Source organism: Drosophila subpulchrella, chromosome 3L (genome assembly GCF_014743375.2).
Source record: "Drosophila subpulchrella strain 33 F10 #4 breed RU33 chromosome 3L, RU_Dsub_v1.1 Primary Assembly, whole genome shotgun sequence".
NCBI lineage: Eukaryota > Metazoa > Arthropoda > Insecta > Diptera > Drosophilidae > Drosophila > Drosophila subpulchrella.
Window position 1 is genome coordinate 19646871 of NC_050612.1, and position 18604 is coordinate 19665474.

General features: G+C 45.9%; 6 protein-coding genes and 1 long non-coding RNA gene across 10 annotated transcripts; 4 read left to right on the forward strand and 3 right to left on the reverse strand.

Moving 5' to 3' along the window:
- Nucleotides 1-142: 142 nt before the first annotated feature.
- LOC119555523 (DDB1- and CUL4-associated factor 8-like) lies at nucleotides 143-2221 on the reverse strand. Its single transcript, XM_037866947.1, has 7 exons — nucleotides 2169-2221; nucleotides 1945-2110; nucleotides 1764-1890; nucleotides 1578-1701; nucleotides 1449-1481; nucleotides 439-1367; nucleotides 143-371 (listed from the first exon to the last, which is right to left on the reverse strand). The coding sequence occupies exons 3-7, from the start codon at nucleotides 1844-1846 to the stop codon at nucleotides 143-145; spliced, it is 1398 nt and encodes a 465-aa protein (XP_037722875.1). The 5' UTR covers nucleotides 1847-1890; nucleotides 1945-2110; nucleotides 2169-2221.
- Nucleotides 2222-2930: 709 nt separating this feature from the next.
- LOC119554794 (hsp90 co-chaperone Cdc37) lies at nucleotides 2931-4743 on the forward strand. The gene is made up of 4 exons (XM_037865843.1): nucleotides 2931-2963; nucleotides 3036-3239; nucleotides 3592-4251; nucleotides 4314-4743. Exons 1-4 carry the CDS (start codon nucleotides 2931-2933, stop codon nucleotides 4590-4592), a joined length of 1176 nt encoding a protein of 391 aa, XP_037721771.1. The 3' UTR covers nucleotides 4593-4743.
- Nucleotides 4744-4753: 10 nt separating this feature from the next.
- LOC119554795 (dnaJ homolog subfamily B member 13) lies at nucleotides 4754-6009 on the forward strand. The gene is made up of 2 exons (XM_037865844.1): nucleotides 4754-5783; nucleotides 5842-6009. Exons 1-2 carry the CDS (start codon nucleotides 4799-4801, stop codon nucleotides 5955-5957), a joined length of 1101 nt encoding a protein of 366 aa, XP_037721772.1. The 5' UTR covers nucleotides 4754-4798; the 3' UTR covers nucleotides 5958-6009.
- Nucleotides 6010-6613: 604 nt separating this feature from the next.
- On the forward strand, nucleotides 6614-10029 carry LOC119553607 (patj homolog). Its single transcript, XM_037864065.1, has 2 exons — nucleotides 6614-8508; nucleotides 8570-10029. The coding sequence occupies exons 1-2, from the start codon at nucleotides 6958-6960 to the stop codon at nucleotides 9632-9634; spliced, it is 2616 nt and encodes an 871-aa protein (XP_037719993.1). The 5' UTR covers nucleotides 6614-6957; the 3' UTR covers nucleotides 9635-10029.
- Nucleotides 9967-10699, reverse strand: LOC119553608 (protein JTB). Its single transcript, XM_037864066.1, has 2 exons — nucleotides 10646-10699; nucleotides 9967-10587 (listed from the first exon to the last, which is right to left on the reverse strand). Exon 2 carries the CDS (start codon nucleotides 10535-10537, stop codon nucleotides 10079-10081), a length of 459 nt encoding a protein of 152 aa, XP_037719994.1. The 5' UTR covers nucleotides 10538-10587; nucleotides 10646-10699; the 3' UTR covers nucleotides 9967-10078.
- Nucleotides 10700-11356: 657 nt separating this feature from the next.
- On the forward strand, nucleotides 11357-17712 carry LOC119554738 (putative uncharacterized protein DDB_G0294196). 3 transcript variants are annotated; one of them, XM_037865760.1, is made up of 5 exons: nucleotides 11357-11571; nucleotides 11681-11815; nucleotides 13276-13715; nucleotides 13840-14032; nucleotides 17100-17712. In XM_037865760.1, the coding sequence occupies exons 1-5, from the start codon at nucleotides 11454-11456 to the stop codon at nucleotides 17501-17503; spliced, it is 1290 nt and encodes a 429-aa protein (XP_037721688.1). In that variant the 5' UTR covers nucleotides 11357-11453; the 3' UTR covers nucleotides 17504-17712. The 3 variants fall into 3 exon arrangements, with proteins under 3 accessions (XP_037721688.1, XP_037721690.1, XP_037721689.1); XM_037865762.1 differs by having other exon boundaries at nucleotides 17075-17433; XM_037865761.1 differs by lacking the exons at nucleotides 13276-13715; nucleotides 13840-14032; nucleotides 17100-17712 and adding exons at nucleotides 12029-12619; nucleotides 12679-13158.
- On the reverse strand, nucleotides 14246-15091 carry LOC119554740. Of its 2 annotated transcripts, XR_005219836.1 has the most exons (4): nucleotides 14839-15091; nucleotides 14669-14753; nucleotides 14535-14610; nucleotides 14246-14458 (listed from the first exon to the last, which is right to left on the reverse strand). It is a non-coding gene; the product is annotated as an uncharacterized LOC119554740 (long non-coding RNA). The 2 variants fall into 2 exon arrangements; XR_005219835.1 differs by having other exon boundaries at nucleotides 14669-15003.
- Nucleotides 17713-18604: the final 892 nt, after the last annotated feature.

Sequence of the window (18604 nt, forward strand, 5' to 3'; positions counted from 1 at the left end):
ATTATAGTATTATACTTTGCTTCAAATTTTTATTAAAAAATAAGTGAAAATTATAATTAAACTTAATTTTTTTTTGAATATTATTCAACTCGAACCCGAAAAATGGGATTAGCTTGATCCGATTCTTTTATATTCCGTGAACCTATAAGTTCAGGCCATTTGGAATCCATATATGGATGCCAGACTCATTATTGCTAGTGGTGGCTAAAACTGGGATCCACGGGTGCACTTCCAGGTGGCCAACGAAAGTGGCTTTCTTGCTCCTATTAACGCTGATGATAGCCTCCGTGTTTTTATCCCAGAAAAATATATTTGATGCGTTGCCAGCGACAATGTACTCCGTGCGAGGTCCAAAGAATTTTACCTGGCTTCTGAAAATGGAAGATAGATTTCAAGTTATAAGTGGGTGGGGGGCCCTAGGGTCGATGGATGACTTACACACGCTCCTTGTAGTGATGTAAAAAATCGTCCGAGTAGTTTCTGCTGTCGAGAAGAAAGTTGTTTGCATCGTTAAAGCAAGCCAAAATCTCACTGCCGTTGTGGTTGTATCGGACGAAATTGATTTCAGGACTCAAGCCTTGCTTATAAGGATTATGCGGGGTCATTTCGTGGATAGGCTTCGTGAGCTTGCGCCTGTCATAAATGCGCACTCTTTCGTCGTCTCCGCCGAGACAAAACTCCGGGGAAAGCGGATGATGGGCAATGCTGTGCAAAGATATATATTTTTCGACCTTACGAACGTGGAGGGTAGTGGCTTCCACACTGGGGGCGCGTAGATCAAAGATCTTGACGATTCCATCTTTGCCCGCGCTCATTATCTCGTCAGGACGGTGTGGCACTATCAGGATCTCAGGGTGGGAGGCCATTTGAACATCGCTATGGTTGAAGAGGCACTCGGACTTGGGTAATCCTCCAGAAGGTGAAATGACAGTACGGAACACCTGTCCATCTTGGCTTGAGGACAAGATGTCCAGACAGCCGTTGCTGCTTATAAACTTGGTCTGCATGATGAGATTCCTGTGGCCAGGTCGAAATTTGTGCAGCGCTTTATTATTCGCCCAGTCCCAGATGACGATTTTACAAGACTGTGTACTGGTGCAAATTAAGTTGCCGTCCCTGTTGAAGTTTAGGCTGTAGGCGAAGCCGGACTGCAACGTTTTTAGTAGTGTTAAATTTTCCACAGCCTGGCGGGATCCGGTAAATCCCTGACCAAAGCTCTGGTTAGAGGTGTGGCCATCCCGCCATCCAATCCTGTTTACTATATTGTGCTCCCTAAGTATCAGTTCCTTATCGCAATTCCAACTGCACATTGGCTTGGTCTCGCCCATAACCCCATGAAAATTCTTGTCCTCCAAATCTATAGACTGCTAAAACAATATGGGTTTATATAAAGATAAAGGATAACTTGATAATAATCAAATCGCAAGTTAAAAACAAAAAATGCATACCGCCGAATCATCGTCGTTATCAGAGTAAATGTCCTAAAAGCGGAGACCATTGGATTAACTAGGGTCCATTGAGTTACAGATTTCGCGAATCTATTTTCAAACAATTTTTTTGTTCATATGCATAAATACCTCAGAGTTAAATGAATCATCCGAATCCGAAGAATCTTCCCGGAACTCCTGATTAGGGTTGAGCATGTGGTTTGTATAGGAAGCGGACTCCTCTGGCCCAACTATGTTAATAACCCCATCATTGCTGACGATATTGGTTGCAAGTTAGTCACATATCCAAGGGCTTACTTAATACCTGGCACTTACCTAAGTTGAGCCGCATCTGTAAGTTCTTCCGGCTCCTGGAAATCTCTAATCGTCTGTCTGTCGGAAGATGATGGCGACTCCATTGTCGCTGTCCATTGACCTTGAATCCCTCGGTCGCTTCTACTGTCTAATTTAATTCGGCAAAAGTTATGACCCGGAAATCAGACAACGAAATACCTACATATTTAAAAATGTTGGCGCCTAACTGCACTATATATCGAAAAAGTCGATAATGTAAAGGTTGGTTCCTCACGCCGACCGAACGAAGACTAACTAGAAGTTTCCATTTGTACATTACCAAAGCCGAATCAAGAAATATCCAGATTCTGTGTATTTCGGGATTTGTTCTACCAAAAAATCATTTTTTAATTTTAACCTCGCATTAACATTCAAATAATTACATACCGCAGTTTTGGTCTCTCCCAGTCTCTCTGATCGTCAATGGAGCTGGATCAAATATCGATTTGTAAACGATTGTTACCAAGAACCTTACCGTAATATTTTATGAGCTGGATCGGTGAAATCCGATTGTACTTTAGTTTAGTAAATAAGTTTTCATAAAAGCATCCACGATACCGTAAAATGCATGAAACCAAAAAATTTAGAGTTTAAAGTATTGTGTATTCTTGATATCGATGTTTCCATTTAAAGTTGCATTACTATTAATAAGTTAAAAAACAAGTATTTATTTGAAAACAAGCCTTACTGCATTTTTTTAGATTTTACTTGCACTCCTCCGAAGCCTTTTTAGTAAAAGTTGTAGTTTAATTTTTCATAGTAGACGTGGTGATTGAAACAATTAAAATCGAAATCAACGTTACCAAAAAGTTTTCAGTCTATTTATAAACAGTTAATAGATAAATAGTTTTCTTGTTTTGTAAATTACATTCATATTGAATTTAGTTATTATTAAATAAAATTTAGTTAAGTTAGCTTTAAGTTAATTAAATTTAAATTTTGTCGTATATTTAGTATGTTTTTATCCGATACCGATATATGAACTTCTTTCCGGCACTACTTTGCAGATATCGATCTATCGATACCATCTAGAGTGGTTTTCCCATCTCTTATTTCCAGAGCAATCCAAAAAAAAAAGGAAGCAGCGGAAAAAGAAAGAAACCTGCAGCATTTACTTTTAAAGGAAGTCCTAAGCGAACAATCAGCAAAATGGTCGACTACAGCAAGTGGAAGAACATCGAGGTGAGTGCCCGGGCGGAGGCCATGCCATTCACCCCACTAAACGCGAATCCGAATCGGCACATTCCTTTTCAGATTTCGGACGACGAGGACGACACCCACCCCAACATCGACACGCCTTCCCTGTTCCGCTGGCGACACCAGGCGCGCGTGGAGCGCATGGCGGAGATGGACCAGGAGAAGGACGAGTTCAAGAAGAAGCGCCAGAGCTTTCAGGCGCGCCTTATGGACGTCAAGGAGCGGATCTCGAAGAAGGACGGCGACGAGGAGGCTCTAAAGGTGGGTCATCGCACTGCTCACTTGTTGCTGGGGCTTACCGATTCTTGTGAGGATCAGGGATATAATAGTAGTACTTATTAATATTTCTCATTACTCCCTTGACAATGCACAGTCCATCTCTTTCTCCTGAAATGAGTCATTAAGCCGGCTCTGTTGTCTCTGTAATTTAGTTAAATAACTACTGCCAAAGGAATACGAGTACATTGAGAGGACCTGGATTCTTAATTTTATTTTTATAAATACCTTATCATTACTGACGTAATGAATTTATGTAGTATATTATAAAGCAATCAATTAATCAGTAGACTTTCTATACACAATAACTTAAATTCCTGTATACTTTTCCCCACAGAAAGAGCTCGAGAAGATCGAGGCCGAGGGCAAGGAGCTGGATCGCATCGAGAGCGAGATGCTTAAGAAGGAGAAGAAGACGCCCTGGAACGTGGACACCATTAGCAAGCCCGGCTTCGAGAAGACCGTGATCAACAAGAAGGCCGGCCGCAAGCCGGACGAGAATCTGTCCGAGGAGGAGCGCGAGCAGCGTATGAAGCAATTTGTCAAGGAGAACGAGAAGCTCTGCAAGCAGTACGGCATGTTGCGCAAGTACGACGACTCAAAGCGATTCCTGCAGGATCACCTTCAGCTGGTGGGCGAGGAGACGGCCAACTACCTGGTGATCTGGTCCATCAACCTGGAGATGGAGGAGAAGCACGAGCTGATGGCCCACGTGGCGCATCAGTGCATATGCATGCAGTACATCCTGGAGCTGGCCAAGCAGCTGGACGTGGATCCGCGCGCCTGCGTCAACTCGTTCTTCTCCAAGATCCAGCATTGTCAGCCCGAGTACCGGGCGCAGTTCGAGAGCGAAATTGAAGGTTTCAAGGGGCGCATCCAGAAGCGGGCCCAGGAGAAGATCCAGGAGGCGATAGCCCAGGCCGAAGAGGAGGAGCGAAAGGAGCGCCTGGGACCCGGTGGACTGGACCCAGCCGATGTCTTTGAATCCCTGCCCGATGTAAGTGCGAGGGGAAAGTTTATCGAGGAGAATACTCGGCTAACATTTCTTCTTTTATGCAGGAACTGAAGGCCTGTTTCGAATCACGCGATGTGGAGCTGCTGCAGAAGACCATCGCCGCCATGCCCGTGGACGTGGCCAAGCTGCACATGAAGCGCTGCGTGGACTCTGGCCTCTGGGTGCCCAATGCCGCCGACTTGGAAGGTGCGAAGAAGGACGACGAGGACTCAGACTCAGATGACGCCGCCGGGGGCGAGGAGAAGACCGACGATGCCAAGTCGGAGAGCGCGGCCAAGGAGGAGCCCATCTACACTGGCGTCAGCACCGAGGACGTTGACTGATCGCCGCCACGTTTCCATCTACATCATAGCTCTAATCTTAATGTACTGTCCACATGCATCCACTACTTCATCTTTAACCAGAGCCCCGCTTCAGTTGAGTTTTTGTATATAATTTGAATAAAGTCAGCTAAATTCTCAGTAATACGTCAAATAATTTGTGAGTATTCCGTATTGCCAGTTGTTTACATCGTTTTCAAGCAGCAGCAATGAACCGGCCGGAGTTGGACTACTACGCGGTGCTGGACCAGCCGAGGGGAGCCACCAAGGAGCAGCTTACCCTGGCCTACCGCCGACTGGCCATTCGCCTGTGCCCGCATCGCGACAAAAAGGACGAGCAGGACTTTGTGCCGCTGGCCCAGGAGGGTCGTCTCACGCATCTCTCGCCCATGGGCGAGCCCAGGCAGTGGGCCTACATCAACATGGCCTTCGATGTGCTGGGCAACGATCTCTACCGCGCCATCTACGATCGCTATGGCGAGGCGGGTCTGTTCGAGGGAGTGATGCTGCCGAACGGATACTTTCCGCCGTATCAGTACGATGGCGACCACATGAAGGTCTACGAGCGGGTCTTCGGCAGCTACTCACCCTATGCCAATGTGATCGATGCCATCGCCAATCCGCCCAGCTTGTATGCCACCCGGCAGCATGGCATTGGGGTGCGCTCCAAGGATGCCAGCACGGAGCGGATCATCGAGCTGTCGCTGGAGGAGGTGCGCACTGGCTGCGTCAAGCTGATGAACGTGTGGCGCCAGGAGATCGTGGACGCCAAGGAGTCGCGTCTGGAGAAGCGAAAGCATACTCTGAAGCTGAACATCGCCCCGGGAATCACTGCCGGCACTCGCTTCTGCTTCAAGGAGGAGGGCGATCGCTATCCGGCCACCATTCCGGGTGACATAATCTTCATTGCCGCCGACAAGCCGCATCCGGACTTCGAGCGGAGGAACCACCACGACCTGGTCTACAGGCAGTGCATTGACCTGTGCCAGGCCTTCACCGGCCTCACGTTCTTCATTTCCACGCTGGACAAGCGGCAGTTGAAGGTGGTCATCACGGACGTAGTGCAGCCGGGCTATACGAAGGTGATTCCGCTCGAGGGACTGCCCAAGTGCCGCAACTTGGACGCAGTGACGGCTATTAAGGAGGCCAACAAAAAGGTGGAGCAGTTCGGGGACCTCATCATAGAATTTAATTGTGGGTTGTCTGTTTTGGGATAGTTTTTATACTGATAGTTTTCCTGCTCCCTCCGTAGATATTTTCCCCAAGTATTTGACGCCACATATGAAGCAAATGACTCGCGACTTTTTCCGCGAATTCCACAAGCTGGAAATTGAGTTGCAGGAGGAGGAGGAGCGCAACATGGGTTGATGGGAGTCTCTTTGTTGTTATTCTGTATTTGGAACACTTGAAATTTTGGGTACAGCCAAATAAATTCAAATTTTGCGTTTGAAAAAGATAGGGAATTATGGTTATTGAAAGCTTTCTAACTCTATTATATAGAGTTTTTCTTAGACCTTAATGGATTTACTCGCTATTTTCACAATATTTCATAATAACATTCTTAAGACTTACGTAAAAACCTTTTTTTAATAACTAAATTACGAACAATTGGCGAAATTTGTTTTTTTTTTTTTAATTATGTTAATTCAAATCCAAATTGTTATCATATAAATAATTTCAAATATCTTTAACGGTTGAATTAAAGCTGATGCTTGACAAGGTGGCAGCTTTGTCTGAGGTATCGATTACCTAGCGATGTAGGGCAGCCCTATCCATCAGCTGTTTGAAAACCTTGCCAGCACTGAAAAAGAAAATACAAGGTGGCAGCGCCGGTTGCTGTACTCGCTAAGCAAATGGATGTCGACTTAGATTTCCGATACTTCTTCAGTTCTCCATTATCTTCCTATCTCCCTTTTTCACTGGCTTACGTTTTGTTGACACTTTCGTCGTATCTTGCATCCCCTCTTTCACTGACACTTGCGGGCTTACGGTGGCTTACGTTTTGCGTTACGTTACGTTGTGTTTGTAAATTTGTAAACGAATCGAATCCGAATCACCCACCTTCATTTTGCATGACCATTTTGTTTTTTTGGAGGTGAAAATTGCGGAACAGTTATTGATTAGCAATTAGAGCAAGTGCCCGACGAGAAGACTGTTCACGAACGAGGGCAACACCTCACGCAGTAGCTGATCCGGAGCTGCTCCACTTCGAGTGCAAATCCGATCCCAGTTCGAGACAAAGTGTGCCAACGCACACCACAACGCCCCCGCCCAGAAGTGCATAGAAACGCCAGCGGAAGTGGCATAGGGATCACGCTCCACTGGCCACTGCCACTTGCCACACACACACAGCAACCACTGCCACAAGATGCACCTCAGCGCGGACATTTCCAGCGCCCTGCAGCAGATCGAGGCTGTGAAGAAGGGCATCGATGAGTCCGACGACCCCAAGCTGCAGATGCAGACGGCCGAGAGCCTGAACACCATCCTGGGCATCCTGCAGGACCCCGTCTTCCGCACCATCGTCCACGTGCAGGACTCGCTCTCCGAGCTGAATGCCCAGCTGGGCCAGCACCCGTCCATGCTGCCCAACGACTTCGACATCGATGTGGCCGGCAACCTTGTGCTCAGCCTGAATGGCGGCGAGGTGATGTACGACTTCGACGAGCAGCGCTCCTCCTCCCATTCCCGTTCGGCGCCGGGAAGCCCCGATAAGTCTGGCGGCGTAGGCGAGGAGCCTCGCCCACAAAGTCAAAACTCCAAGGGAACAGGAGCGGCGGACCTGTACGCCACGGACTATGCCCAGATTCAGGCCATTGAGTTGGTCAACGACGGCACGGGTCTGGGATTTGGCATCATTGGGGCCCGCAACTCGGGAGTGATTGTCAAGACCATCTTGCCTGGTGGAGTGGCCGATCGGGATGGACGCCTTCGCTCGGGGGACCACATACTGCAGATTGGAGACGTTAACCTGCACGAAATGGTCTCCGAACAAGTGGCCGCCGTGCTGCGTCAGTCTGGAACCCACGTCCGCTTGGTTGTCGCCCGTCCCGTCGAGCAGAACGTGCCTACACCGCAGTACGCCCTGGAACCGGGCACTGCTGTGGTGCCAACGCGCGTGCTCGTCGATCCCGCCGAGCTGGAGCGGTACCTCATCTCCACCGGCTATCCGGAGATCTTTGGCGAGAGCTCCACGGCCTCCACCCCGCAGACCACCACGGAAGATGATCGGTTCGTGTATCGCGGTGAGACCTCCATGCTTATTGACCCCAACATCGACCTGGAGGAGCTGCTGGCCCTTCCCGAGACGGAGAAGCTGCAGGTGGAGCTGAAGAAGGATGCCAACGGTCTGGGCATCACCATTGCCGGCTATGTTTGTGAGAAGGAGGAGCTGTCTGGCATATTTGTGAAGAGCGTCTCGCCGGGATCGGCGGCTGACCTGAGTGGACGCATCCGGGTCAATGATCGCATCATCGAAGTGGACGGCCAGTCGCTGCAGGGCTACTCGAATCACCAGGCTGTCGAGCTGCTGAAGAAGTCTGGTCAGGTGGTGAATCTACGCTTGGAACGCTACCTGCGTGGTCCCAAGTTCGAGCAACTACAGCAGGCAATCGCTGCTAATGACAAGCTTCCATCCAGTGCTCCTGGCACGCCTTCGAGGGCCCCCTTGCCCACGCCAGTGGCCACCACGTCCTCGGCGACAACTACGCCATCCCGCAGTATCACCAGGGAGCTGGAAGAGGAAGCTTTGCCGGCGCCAGAAGCATTCATGACCACTCCGCCTTCGGTAACCACAATGACCACCACCACTCTAAGCTCCTTTGGAGCGGGAAAACAACTGGTAGCAGTAAGGGATTCTCTGGATGGCTCCACGAAGATCATACCCACTGAGGTAGTACCCTTGGCGGATAAAACAGAGGTTAGTTGTCGCCCATCAGTAGTTTAAAAGCCAATCTTATCAAGGAATTTCAATTTCGTAGGCCAAGAACAGCGGTGTGATCACCCGTCATAAGTACTACACCGATCCGGAGCTCTCTGACGACGCGGAAACCGAGATCATTCGCAAGTGGCAAAAGATTGTGGGCTCCGATGTGGAGGTGATAGTGGCCCAGATCAAAAAGTTCGCCGTTGGCGGCTTGGGAATCTCCTTGGAGGGAACCGTGGACGTCGAGGGAGGACGCGAGGTACGACCCCATCACTACATCCGCTCGATCTTGCCCGATGGACCCGTAGGCGTTAATGGAGTTCTCCGCTCTGGCGATGAACTGCTGGAGGTGAACGGCGAGCGGTTGCTGGGCATGAACCACCTGGAGGTGGTGGCTATACTCAAGGAACTGCCACTGGACGTGCGCATGGTGTGCGGTCGCAACAGGAACACCTCGCTGCTTCCCTTCTCCGACGACACCCTGAAAAAGCTGAGTAACAACTTTGAGAACCTGTTGCCCGCCACGGATCGCCTGGTGAAGGCCAAGTCGGATGGAAGTCTGGCCACCGCTGGCTCCGTGGCCGATGGCGATTCAGTGGCTGCCGCCGCCGCTTCGTTCAGCAAGCTTAAGTCGCGATCCCTGGAGCCATTGACCGGATTGGCCATGTGGTCATCCCAACCGCAAATCATCGAGCTGGTCAAGGGCGATCGTGGCCTGGGCTTCTCCATTCTCGACTACCAGGATCCGCTGGATCCCAACGACACACTGATTGTAATCCGTTCATTGGTGCCCGGAGGAGTGGCTCAATTGGATGGACGCCTTATTCCCGGAGATCGATTGTTGTTTGTGAACTCCATTAACCTGGAGAACGCCTCACTGGACCAGGCTGTGCAGGCCTTGAAGGGAGCCTCGAAGGGAGTGGTGCGCATTGGCGTGGCCAAACCGCTGCCCATGACGGACAACTCGCTGAAGGCCTGCAGCAATGCGAGCACCACCAGCGAGGAGACTCTGGACGCGCAGCCATCGCCTCCAGCCCTGCCCACAGCTGCTCCGCCAGCTATGCCGCCCACTTCCTCCCTGGGAGCGGAACCGGATCTGATTCCCGACTGGCGGAATTAGGCAGTTACGAGGAAGGATAGGAAACATTCCAGGCAGCTGAATCTTTAAACCTGTTCCTGCATCCAATGAAATGAGGTGGCATCGGAATTTGCTTGGCAGACGAAACTATTTAACCGACAGAGTAATGATTTATAAATTAAAAGGGATACAAATAATTCCGATCCCTCAAAATTTGATAGGATGCAGAGATACAGGAACCATTGTTATACCGAATCAAAATGTTATGCATATTATTAGCACCGAATTGTGTTTGTCACTCGAAAACGAGCATTCCAAAAGCATGCAATATCTAAAACCCCCCTAGTATTAGCAAATGAATTTTTAACATGGTATTTCCAGAGTGTTGTATATGTATGTACTTAAACTAAATTAAATTAAATATTGTACCTTCCGTACGTTCAATGAGTATCACTTGGGGAAGGGAATGGATAGCCTGGAGAGGGGCTATTGCACCCGGTTGAGCTGCCGTTCGATTCTCATGTAGTTGCGCCTGGAGAGGATTCGATCTCGAGCGTAGCTCACCAGGTAGCTCAGTAGTCCAACTACAAGGCACAAGACCTCAAATTTCAGGAAGTTCATCTGCTCGATGAGCGCCACCCGGTCGCAGCTCCTGGTCACGATCTCACCGCTCTGGCAGCGCAGCACCTCCTTGTAGTGCGTGTGGATACAGACGCCCAGGCTCCGGCTGACTATGTCGAACTCGGAGCACGGATGGCACTCCTGCACCATCGTGTACTTCTCGTTTCGCCAGCACGTCGAGTTGTCCTCGATGACGAACTGCGGCTCCCGGCGACGGGGTCCCTCTGCCGCGTATCGGGATTCCACAAAAAGAACGAGGATCGTGACCATCGTTAGGGCTCCCAGTCCAAGGAGCATATGATGTCGTTGGCAGTTTTCAAGCATTGTGGAGGCGGGAAGGTGGCTCTCTTATTGGAATGAGTTGGGGGTATAACCTGGAATAAATGGGTGGTTAATTGGTGGATTCAATTGTGGACATCTGGACGGAATTACTCTGACTCCTCTTGTTTTGGTTTTCACTTTAGCCAGCTTCGAAGTGTGACCGCACACGAAATATTAAAATAAACTATCTCTTTTCCCAAAGCCATCTTTGGAACTAGTTCGGGCCCTAAAGGACCCTTTATGTGATTCATATATTAACACTTATTTTAGGTAAGCCTTTCTTTTAAAACGCGCTTTATGTATTCTATTTATTAATTCAGATTGCAATATTTGTTTAAAAAAAAACCAAAATGGTTTAACATTTTTTTTTAAATGCTAATCTAAATAAAAAATTTTCCAACAAGTTTAATTCAAATTAGTTTGCGATGTCTAATTTTGGCTTGCTTGCTTCTTAAGTTTCCGAGAAATGGAAAAAGTATTCAGTAATAAAATTTTTAGTTTTTAATTTTTTATTATGGAATCTTAACACGAAATGTAAAGATGACAAATACCTTTTTGTATAACCTCTTTGCTTGTGCCCGATTAAAGATTTCTCAAAAATGGATTGTGGTTCCATTCTTTATTAGTATAAGTTAAAATGTAGATGCCAGAGAAATAGAATGTGTTAAAATAAAAACCTATTTATAATTGTTGATACAACAATGAAAAAGGTCACATAAAGGTTACTACTCTTTCGAAGTTACAAAGGTAACTAGTTCCGACTTTAAAAGTGTGACCGCACGGCAGATGGCACAGAACTAGTTCGCTGTTTACGAACGGGAATGGACGGAGACCAAAACAATTACGGACGATAGGCACAAAGCGGACGTTGGAAATCTGTGAAAATTTTTTATAAATCGCGTGTGTGGGCGCTTTAAAAATGGTGCTGCGATCGGGGATTATAATTCCGTTTCAGTTTCGCGACACGAAAAAGCTGCTGATGATCGGGGTGCCCGAGGAGAACCGCAACCTGAACATATGGGACCTGAAGAACGTGGGTAAGCATGGTGGTGGAGTGGATGGGGGTCGCCATAAAAACATGGAGAACCCTAAAAACGATGGGGTCGCAAAAAGCAGAAACAAACTTAACCAATCCCGCCTCCACAGTGCGCGCCGCCTTCGGGATCTACAATTTCGAGTTCCGCAACAAGAAGATCGGCTTCAATATCCCGGACGAGCTGCTCCTGCACTACCTGGCCCAGCGTCACGACCTCACCAACTTCGTTATAGAGATCAGTCAAGGTAAATAGCCTCTAAGTTACGGTTCGGCTAAGTCGCGTTTCAATTAGCGTTTAAGCGTTTAACCCGGAGTCGCCGAGAGCTCCGAGTTCCGGATCCCGGTCTTATTTGTAGATCTGTTGTGTTTATGTAGACGCGGCGTGTGCGTTTCGCTTGTAAGTCTCTGCGATTGCCATCTGTAATAAAACCCAAATTGTAAAATGCTTCCTCTTGCAGCCCTGGACGATGGCCACGCCAAGGAGCTGCTCTCCTACGAGCCCTCCTGCTCGATGGCGGCCCTGAAGCAGCAGCAGCAGCAGCACCACCACCAGGCCCACCACCCCCAAACGCACCAGCACCACGTGCCACTGCCGCAGCGATCCAACGAGAGCACCTCGCACCACGCCCACGAATATGTACCCGACTCTCAGCCCACCTCCCCGGCCCTGGGGATGAGCAGCGAGGCCGTGGACTCGCCCCTGGAGCAGCAGGGCAACAACTCGGGATCCGAGCACACGGACAATAGCCACAAACTGCGCTTGGGACAGGCCTACTCGGACCGGACGCCGGAATCGCTGACCCAGTCCATCGATCCCATGGACATCATACCCAAGGCGGAGTCGGAGTCGGAGGTGGAGCGACTGCAACGGGCCTCCAGATTCCTGGCGCGCCAGGAGCAACATCAAGCCCAGCAACAACAACACCAGCAGCAGTTACTTCCGGGTCAGCAGATCTTCCCCAGCTACTCGCACCCTTTGCCACCGATGAACGCACCGAATCCCTCCCAACAATCGCCTTATACGCCGGGTCTGATGAGTCGCTTCCGAAGTGAGAGGCCCATTTAACAATCCAAAAACTCTACTAAATCCTTTTAAATTCATTTTAAGAACGCGGCGAGCGAATGTCAAAGGACCAAAAGGAACTGTACGTCAAGTTTTTCGAGGACAATCCGTGCATGCTGTCGAACCATCGCCGGCACGATGGCCTCACCGAACCCCTGTGGGCCAAACTGGCCCACATGCTGAACAGTGTGCCCCAAGGTGCCGTGAAGAACGTGGAGGACTGGAAGCAGACCTTCGACGCCTGGCGCTATCGCATCTTCATGTATACACGCTACAATTCCAAGCTGAGCATGTCGGAGACAAGCGATCCGAAGAACTTTAAGCCCCTGACAGCTACCGACCAGAAGGCGTACGCCATGTGGACCAGCCACAAGCACATAGCGCCGCAGGACTACGAGAAAATGGACATGTTCGTGCCGCTGGACGAGGCCACCACGGCAACGAACAGCTACGACTACTAAATCTGGATCAAAGTGCAAAGGATTAAACTGTTAATGTGTACTTTAACTAATGCTAAGAAATACAGTAACTTTTAAGACAAAGAAACTGCGTTTTTAATGTTGTATGAAAATAGTGTTAAGACCTATTGATGAGAATGACCTGTCCGACTAACTAGATCATGTACTTATTTATTTATTCTAGTGTACGATGTTGCCCTGGACAACTATGTATTGAATCGCCAGTGCCGCTGTGCGGACCAAAAAATGCTCAACGACTCGCCGACGCCCGAGGAGCCAACCAATCTGTGCCAGCCCAGTAATGTCATGGAGGCCGCACCCACTCCGATCATGACAATGCCGCCCTGTGAGGAGGAGGATCACGATCATGAGCACGAGCACGAGGAGAGCATGAAGTACCGGATCGACAAGCCCAGCAGTGGAGCTGCCTCGGCCGAGCTGGGCATGCCCGCCTACGAGGCCTGCTCGCCCAAGATGGACTACGACACGCAGGACGAGCTGCCGGATTCCCCGCACTCGCAGCAGCTTCCGCCACCGCCTTTGCCTTTGCCAGCGGCCTTGCCGCTCCCACCGCCACCCACCTCGCATCACCAGCATCTGCAACAGCAACAGCAGCAACATGAGGTAAGTCGGGATATAGATGTATAGAATTTGCCAGGTCAAACGTTAAAAAAAGGTACATACGCAGAGATCTTAAGAAATATCTTCTTGAATTCATTTTTATACAAATTTACCGCATTTTTTTCAGGAGGAACAGCAACATATTCTACAGGAGCGCATCATCCAACAAGAGTACATTATCCAGCAGCAACAGCAACATCAACACCTACAACAACAACACCATTTAGCTCTCCTACAGCAACAGCAGGAGCAACAACAACAACAAATTCAACAAACAACAAATATCGCCATGGGCACGACTACAACAAACAACATTCGACGTAAGTAATCTTACCTTTCCAATGTCAGCCTAATGGGTTTTGGTACAAGAATCGCTAATACCAACTGGGAATAATAAACACAAATATCGGGTAACGATCCCTTTTTAATACTTAACATAAAATCCCACAAAAACTTTTTAATAATATTAAATATTTATTTGTATAACCCGATAAACATAAAAAACAAGGGTTGCGTTAAATTTTAAACGTTTATTGTTGAAAATGTTGTATTCCTTTTGGTTGCCAAAATGATCGAATGATATATGTATATTTGGAACAGCCTGGATCCATCCAGGTAACTCACTCTTGCAAGCAATGCAATACAAAGATATAAATCCAGATGAAAACGGGGAGTTTTGACCATTAGCTATTCCCAGCGTTCACGATCATAACGGCACAGTTGTCTGATAGCCATACTGTGGATATCTAATGCATGAACGGAAAGGAAAAGTAGTTGTACTTATACTTTTTTGCTTACTTTATGTTTAAAAGGGGGTCTTACATGTACATATGGGGAAATTCAAAATAGCAAAAAAATAACTGAGGATTTTTCCAGCCTTAAACATCGTTCTCTTATCCTTTGGAAAAAAAGGTAATAAAATATTGTTGATTTTAATATAAATGATTTTGTATTACCGATTTTATACCAAAAAACATCAATATCCCAGCGAGAATATATGATAAGCTGAATGTTGCATTGACAATACAAAGAATTTGAAACCTTAGAATTTGGATATCACTCCATTTAAAAATTAGTGTCCCAATAACGAAATATAAACTAATCCATAAGGGAATACTTAGCACACCAACTACGATACACCATATTGGATAGAACTTGGCGCAGCACTCGGGATTATCGTCTCTGCGTTGGCACATTGTGAAATCGAATTTTGAAAAATATAACTATTTAGCTGTACTGTCTTTGACTAGATTTAATTTATTATTCCCTGAAGGGTTTCCTTCTGTGAACTAGGTTTAAAAAAATAAGAAGCATTGGACTTTATAGCTCTGAGACGTTTTATTTCGCAAATATTGCGTTCACCCGAGAAGAAAGTATTAATATTGCGATTTAGAGTTTTTGGTTATTTTAAAAACTTAAAAATTTGAGTTTTTCATTTAAATAAAATAAGAATACATTTTTAGGTATTCCACCTCCTTTTATGTTATTTTAACAAGAAACATTCTAATGATCTTTATTTGTAAGGATTGTGACTTGGTAAAATGTAAGGATGTTAAAGGGGTCTTTATACAATCCTATTGTATACTTTGAAAGAATATCAATAATATTGTTTTTAACTTACCAATTACCCACAAAGGAACAATATCCCATCGAAATTATGAGTTATTTAATGAAGTATGCGAACATTTTACATTGTAAAATTCAACAAAGACTCTCACCATATGAACATCATATATAACATCGCAGCAATTTCCGGAAGAGCAAGTAAACCAAGAAGTACATACCACCACCAATTTTTTGGGCAAGAACAGCCGTCCTTACAGCGATGGCACATTGTGAAAATAAATTTTCAAAAAGTACGAGCTTCCTGCGTACTGACTTTTAGATGCTAGAATTTGTTTTGTGCCTACTGATCTGTTACTTCCCGTGAACTTGGTTTGAGCTTATGGGGATTTAATTAAAAATTGGAAATGGTTTTATAATTTCAGTAGTTTCAGCAACATCATTGTGTTGAAATGAAGGGGGTAAAAAAAGATAGTTTAACTTGTACTAATATTTTTGTTGAACACTGTATAAATTCTTTACCACTCATTACTTCGCCTGTTTCATTACAGTTTGTAAGCTATCGAATTTAAACTTTCAAAATTGCCTTAAAATATGTCCATTTTTATACCCTTGCAGAGGGTATATTGATTTCAGTCAGAAGTTTGCAACGCAGTGAAGGAGACGTTTCCGACCCCATAAAGTATATATATTCTTGATCAGCATGACTAGACGAGTCGATCTAGCCATGTCCGTCTGTCCGTCTGTCCGTCTGTCCGTCCGTTTCTACGCAAACTAGTCTCTCAGTTTTAAAGCTATCGGGCTGAAACTTTCCCAAAAGTCTTATATCTTTTGCAGGTAGTATATAAGTCGGAACCAGCCGGATCGGACAACTATATCTTATAGCTCCCATAGGAATAATCGGACAAAAAAATGAAAAAAAATTATATCTTTGGTGTTTTTTAGCATATAAACTCCTAAGCTTGGAAATAACAATTTTTAAATAATTTTGAATTTTGAATTAAATTTTATCGAAATCGGACAACTATATCATATAGCTGCCATAGGAACGATCGGAAAATTTGTGGAAAAATAATATGAAAAAAATTATAGCTTCGGTGTTTTTCAACATATAACCTCCAACGCTTGGAAATAACATTTTTTAATTAGTTCTGAATTTCGAATTAAATTTTATCAAAATCGGACGACTATGTCATATAGCTGCCATAGGAACGATCGGAAAATTGGTAGGAAAATAATATGAAACAAATTATAGCTTCGGTGTTTTTTAACATATAACCTCCTACGCTTGGAAATAACATTTTTTAATTAGTTCTGAATTTCGAATTTCATTTTATCAAAATCGGACGACTATATCATATAGCTGCCATAGGAAAGATCGGAAAATTGGTAGGAAAATAATATGAAACAAATTATAGCTTCGGTGTTTTTTGACATATTATCTTATACTATTGGGAATATCATTTTTTGTGTTTTTAAATTTAATAATTATAGCTGCAAGGGTATATAAGCTTCGGCTTGCCGAAGCTAACTTCCTTTCTTGTTTTTTTTACAATATAAATATACTTTATAAAAAATATATTTTAGTATAATAATTACGATTTTCCATTAAGGCACAATGTATTCAATACGCGAAATCCATAAATAAACGCAGTGTGTAAATTCGGTTTCACGGACACCACTTGAGCGCATTCCAATTTTATCAGATGTATAATATTAGCATTAATTTAAGCATACACTTGAATAACCTTCTTTAAATATTTTTAATGATTGGATTGCCGAACAATGTTGTTAATTAGTTCCCAACCGATTTTTCGCCCGCAGAACGCAAGGAGCGCATGTCCAAGCGGCAGAAGGAGCTGTATGTGCACTTCCTGCAGCAGCACCAGTTCATCAACGACCATCGTCGCAACGATCCGGTGCTGGATCCCTACTGGCTGAAGCTGGCCAATCTGCTGAATGCCGTGCCCCAGGGCGCCGTGAAGCACGTGACCGAGTGGAAGCAGACCTTTGACAACTGGCGATACCGCATCTTCCTCTACGCGCGCTACAACTCCAAGCTGCAGGACGAGGAGGCCCAGAATCCTCGCAACTTCAAGCCCTTGACGCGTACCGACAAGCAGGCCTACATCATGTGGATCCGGAATCCGGATACGGCGCCACCTGATCTGGACAAGATGCGCAACGTCTTCTGCAATCTGGAGGAGACGGCGGTGCAGCAGGAGTAGGATTTGGATGCGGATACGAATCCGGATTCGGGTATTGCCATTGTCGTATTTGTATAACTTCAAATCTTTCTTTGTCCTCTTTAATAATGGTTTTTATCGTGTTAGCCGTGTGCATATGTGTGTCGCTGTCTTTCCTGTTTTTGGAAATGCATTTTCCTTTTAGTTTTTGTCATTGTTATGCTTATATGAATATTAAACATGTGTTTTTTTGAATGAAGCGCTAATTTTAGTCGGAAATATGCACGGTATTATATTTAGACGCTGGCCAAGCAGTTCGTTGGCCCCAGCTGGTGTTTTGCATATGGTGTATAGCCACAATGAACTTTAATGCTGAACAGGTTATGGAATTAATAAAAATATTATGTGCGTGGATTTGCTGAACCCGCAGTACTGGCAAGGATATCGAAATCGACAACCAAGCTTTTGGCCTTGATGCATGTAGATTGAGCTGTTTTGAGTGGTTCGGTCTATGACAAACTCCTTTCAGAACCAGCTTCATTTGTATTTCTACGTACCTCCATCTCTTGACACCCACACACCCGTTTCGTCTACCGATGCTGATTAATTTGCTGCCCGCGGCGGTACAGCATCCACATCCATCCAGTGTGGCTTGTACTTGTCGCTAATCCCCGGCCATTAATTATTCGTTCAATCATATCCGATACGCCCGATGCCGCCACACAATCGACACTTGACAACCCTCGTGGGGATTATTTTTTATTGGCAAATCCCGATAATAATTCCTTCTTTCGCCGATCTGCAAATTAGTTCCAGTGTTTCTTGAACCTGAACCTGAAATTGATACTGAAAAAGGGAGCCCCATCGATTAGCATATTGTTAATTAAAAAAGAAATTGCTTGGGTTCGGTCTGACATTGGCTTATATACATACATTTTATTCTTCTGATTAAATGGCAATTTATCATAAATTATTGCACTTAATTGTGTGCAAATGCAAAGTGCTGCGGGACCATTTAGAAATCTTGTTTTATGGGTAACAGAAATGTGTTACATAAATAACTAACTTAAATGAGCGTATCACCTCGGGAGATATTACAAATGACTCGTAATCGCGGGGGGCTTCCCTCCGAGAGACCTTCCA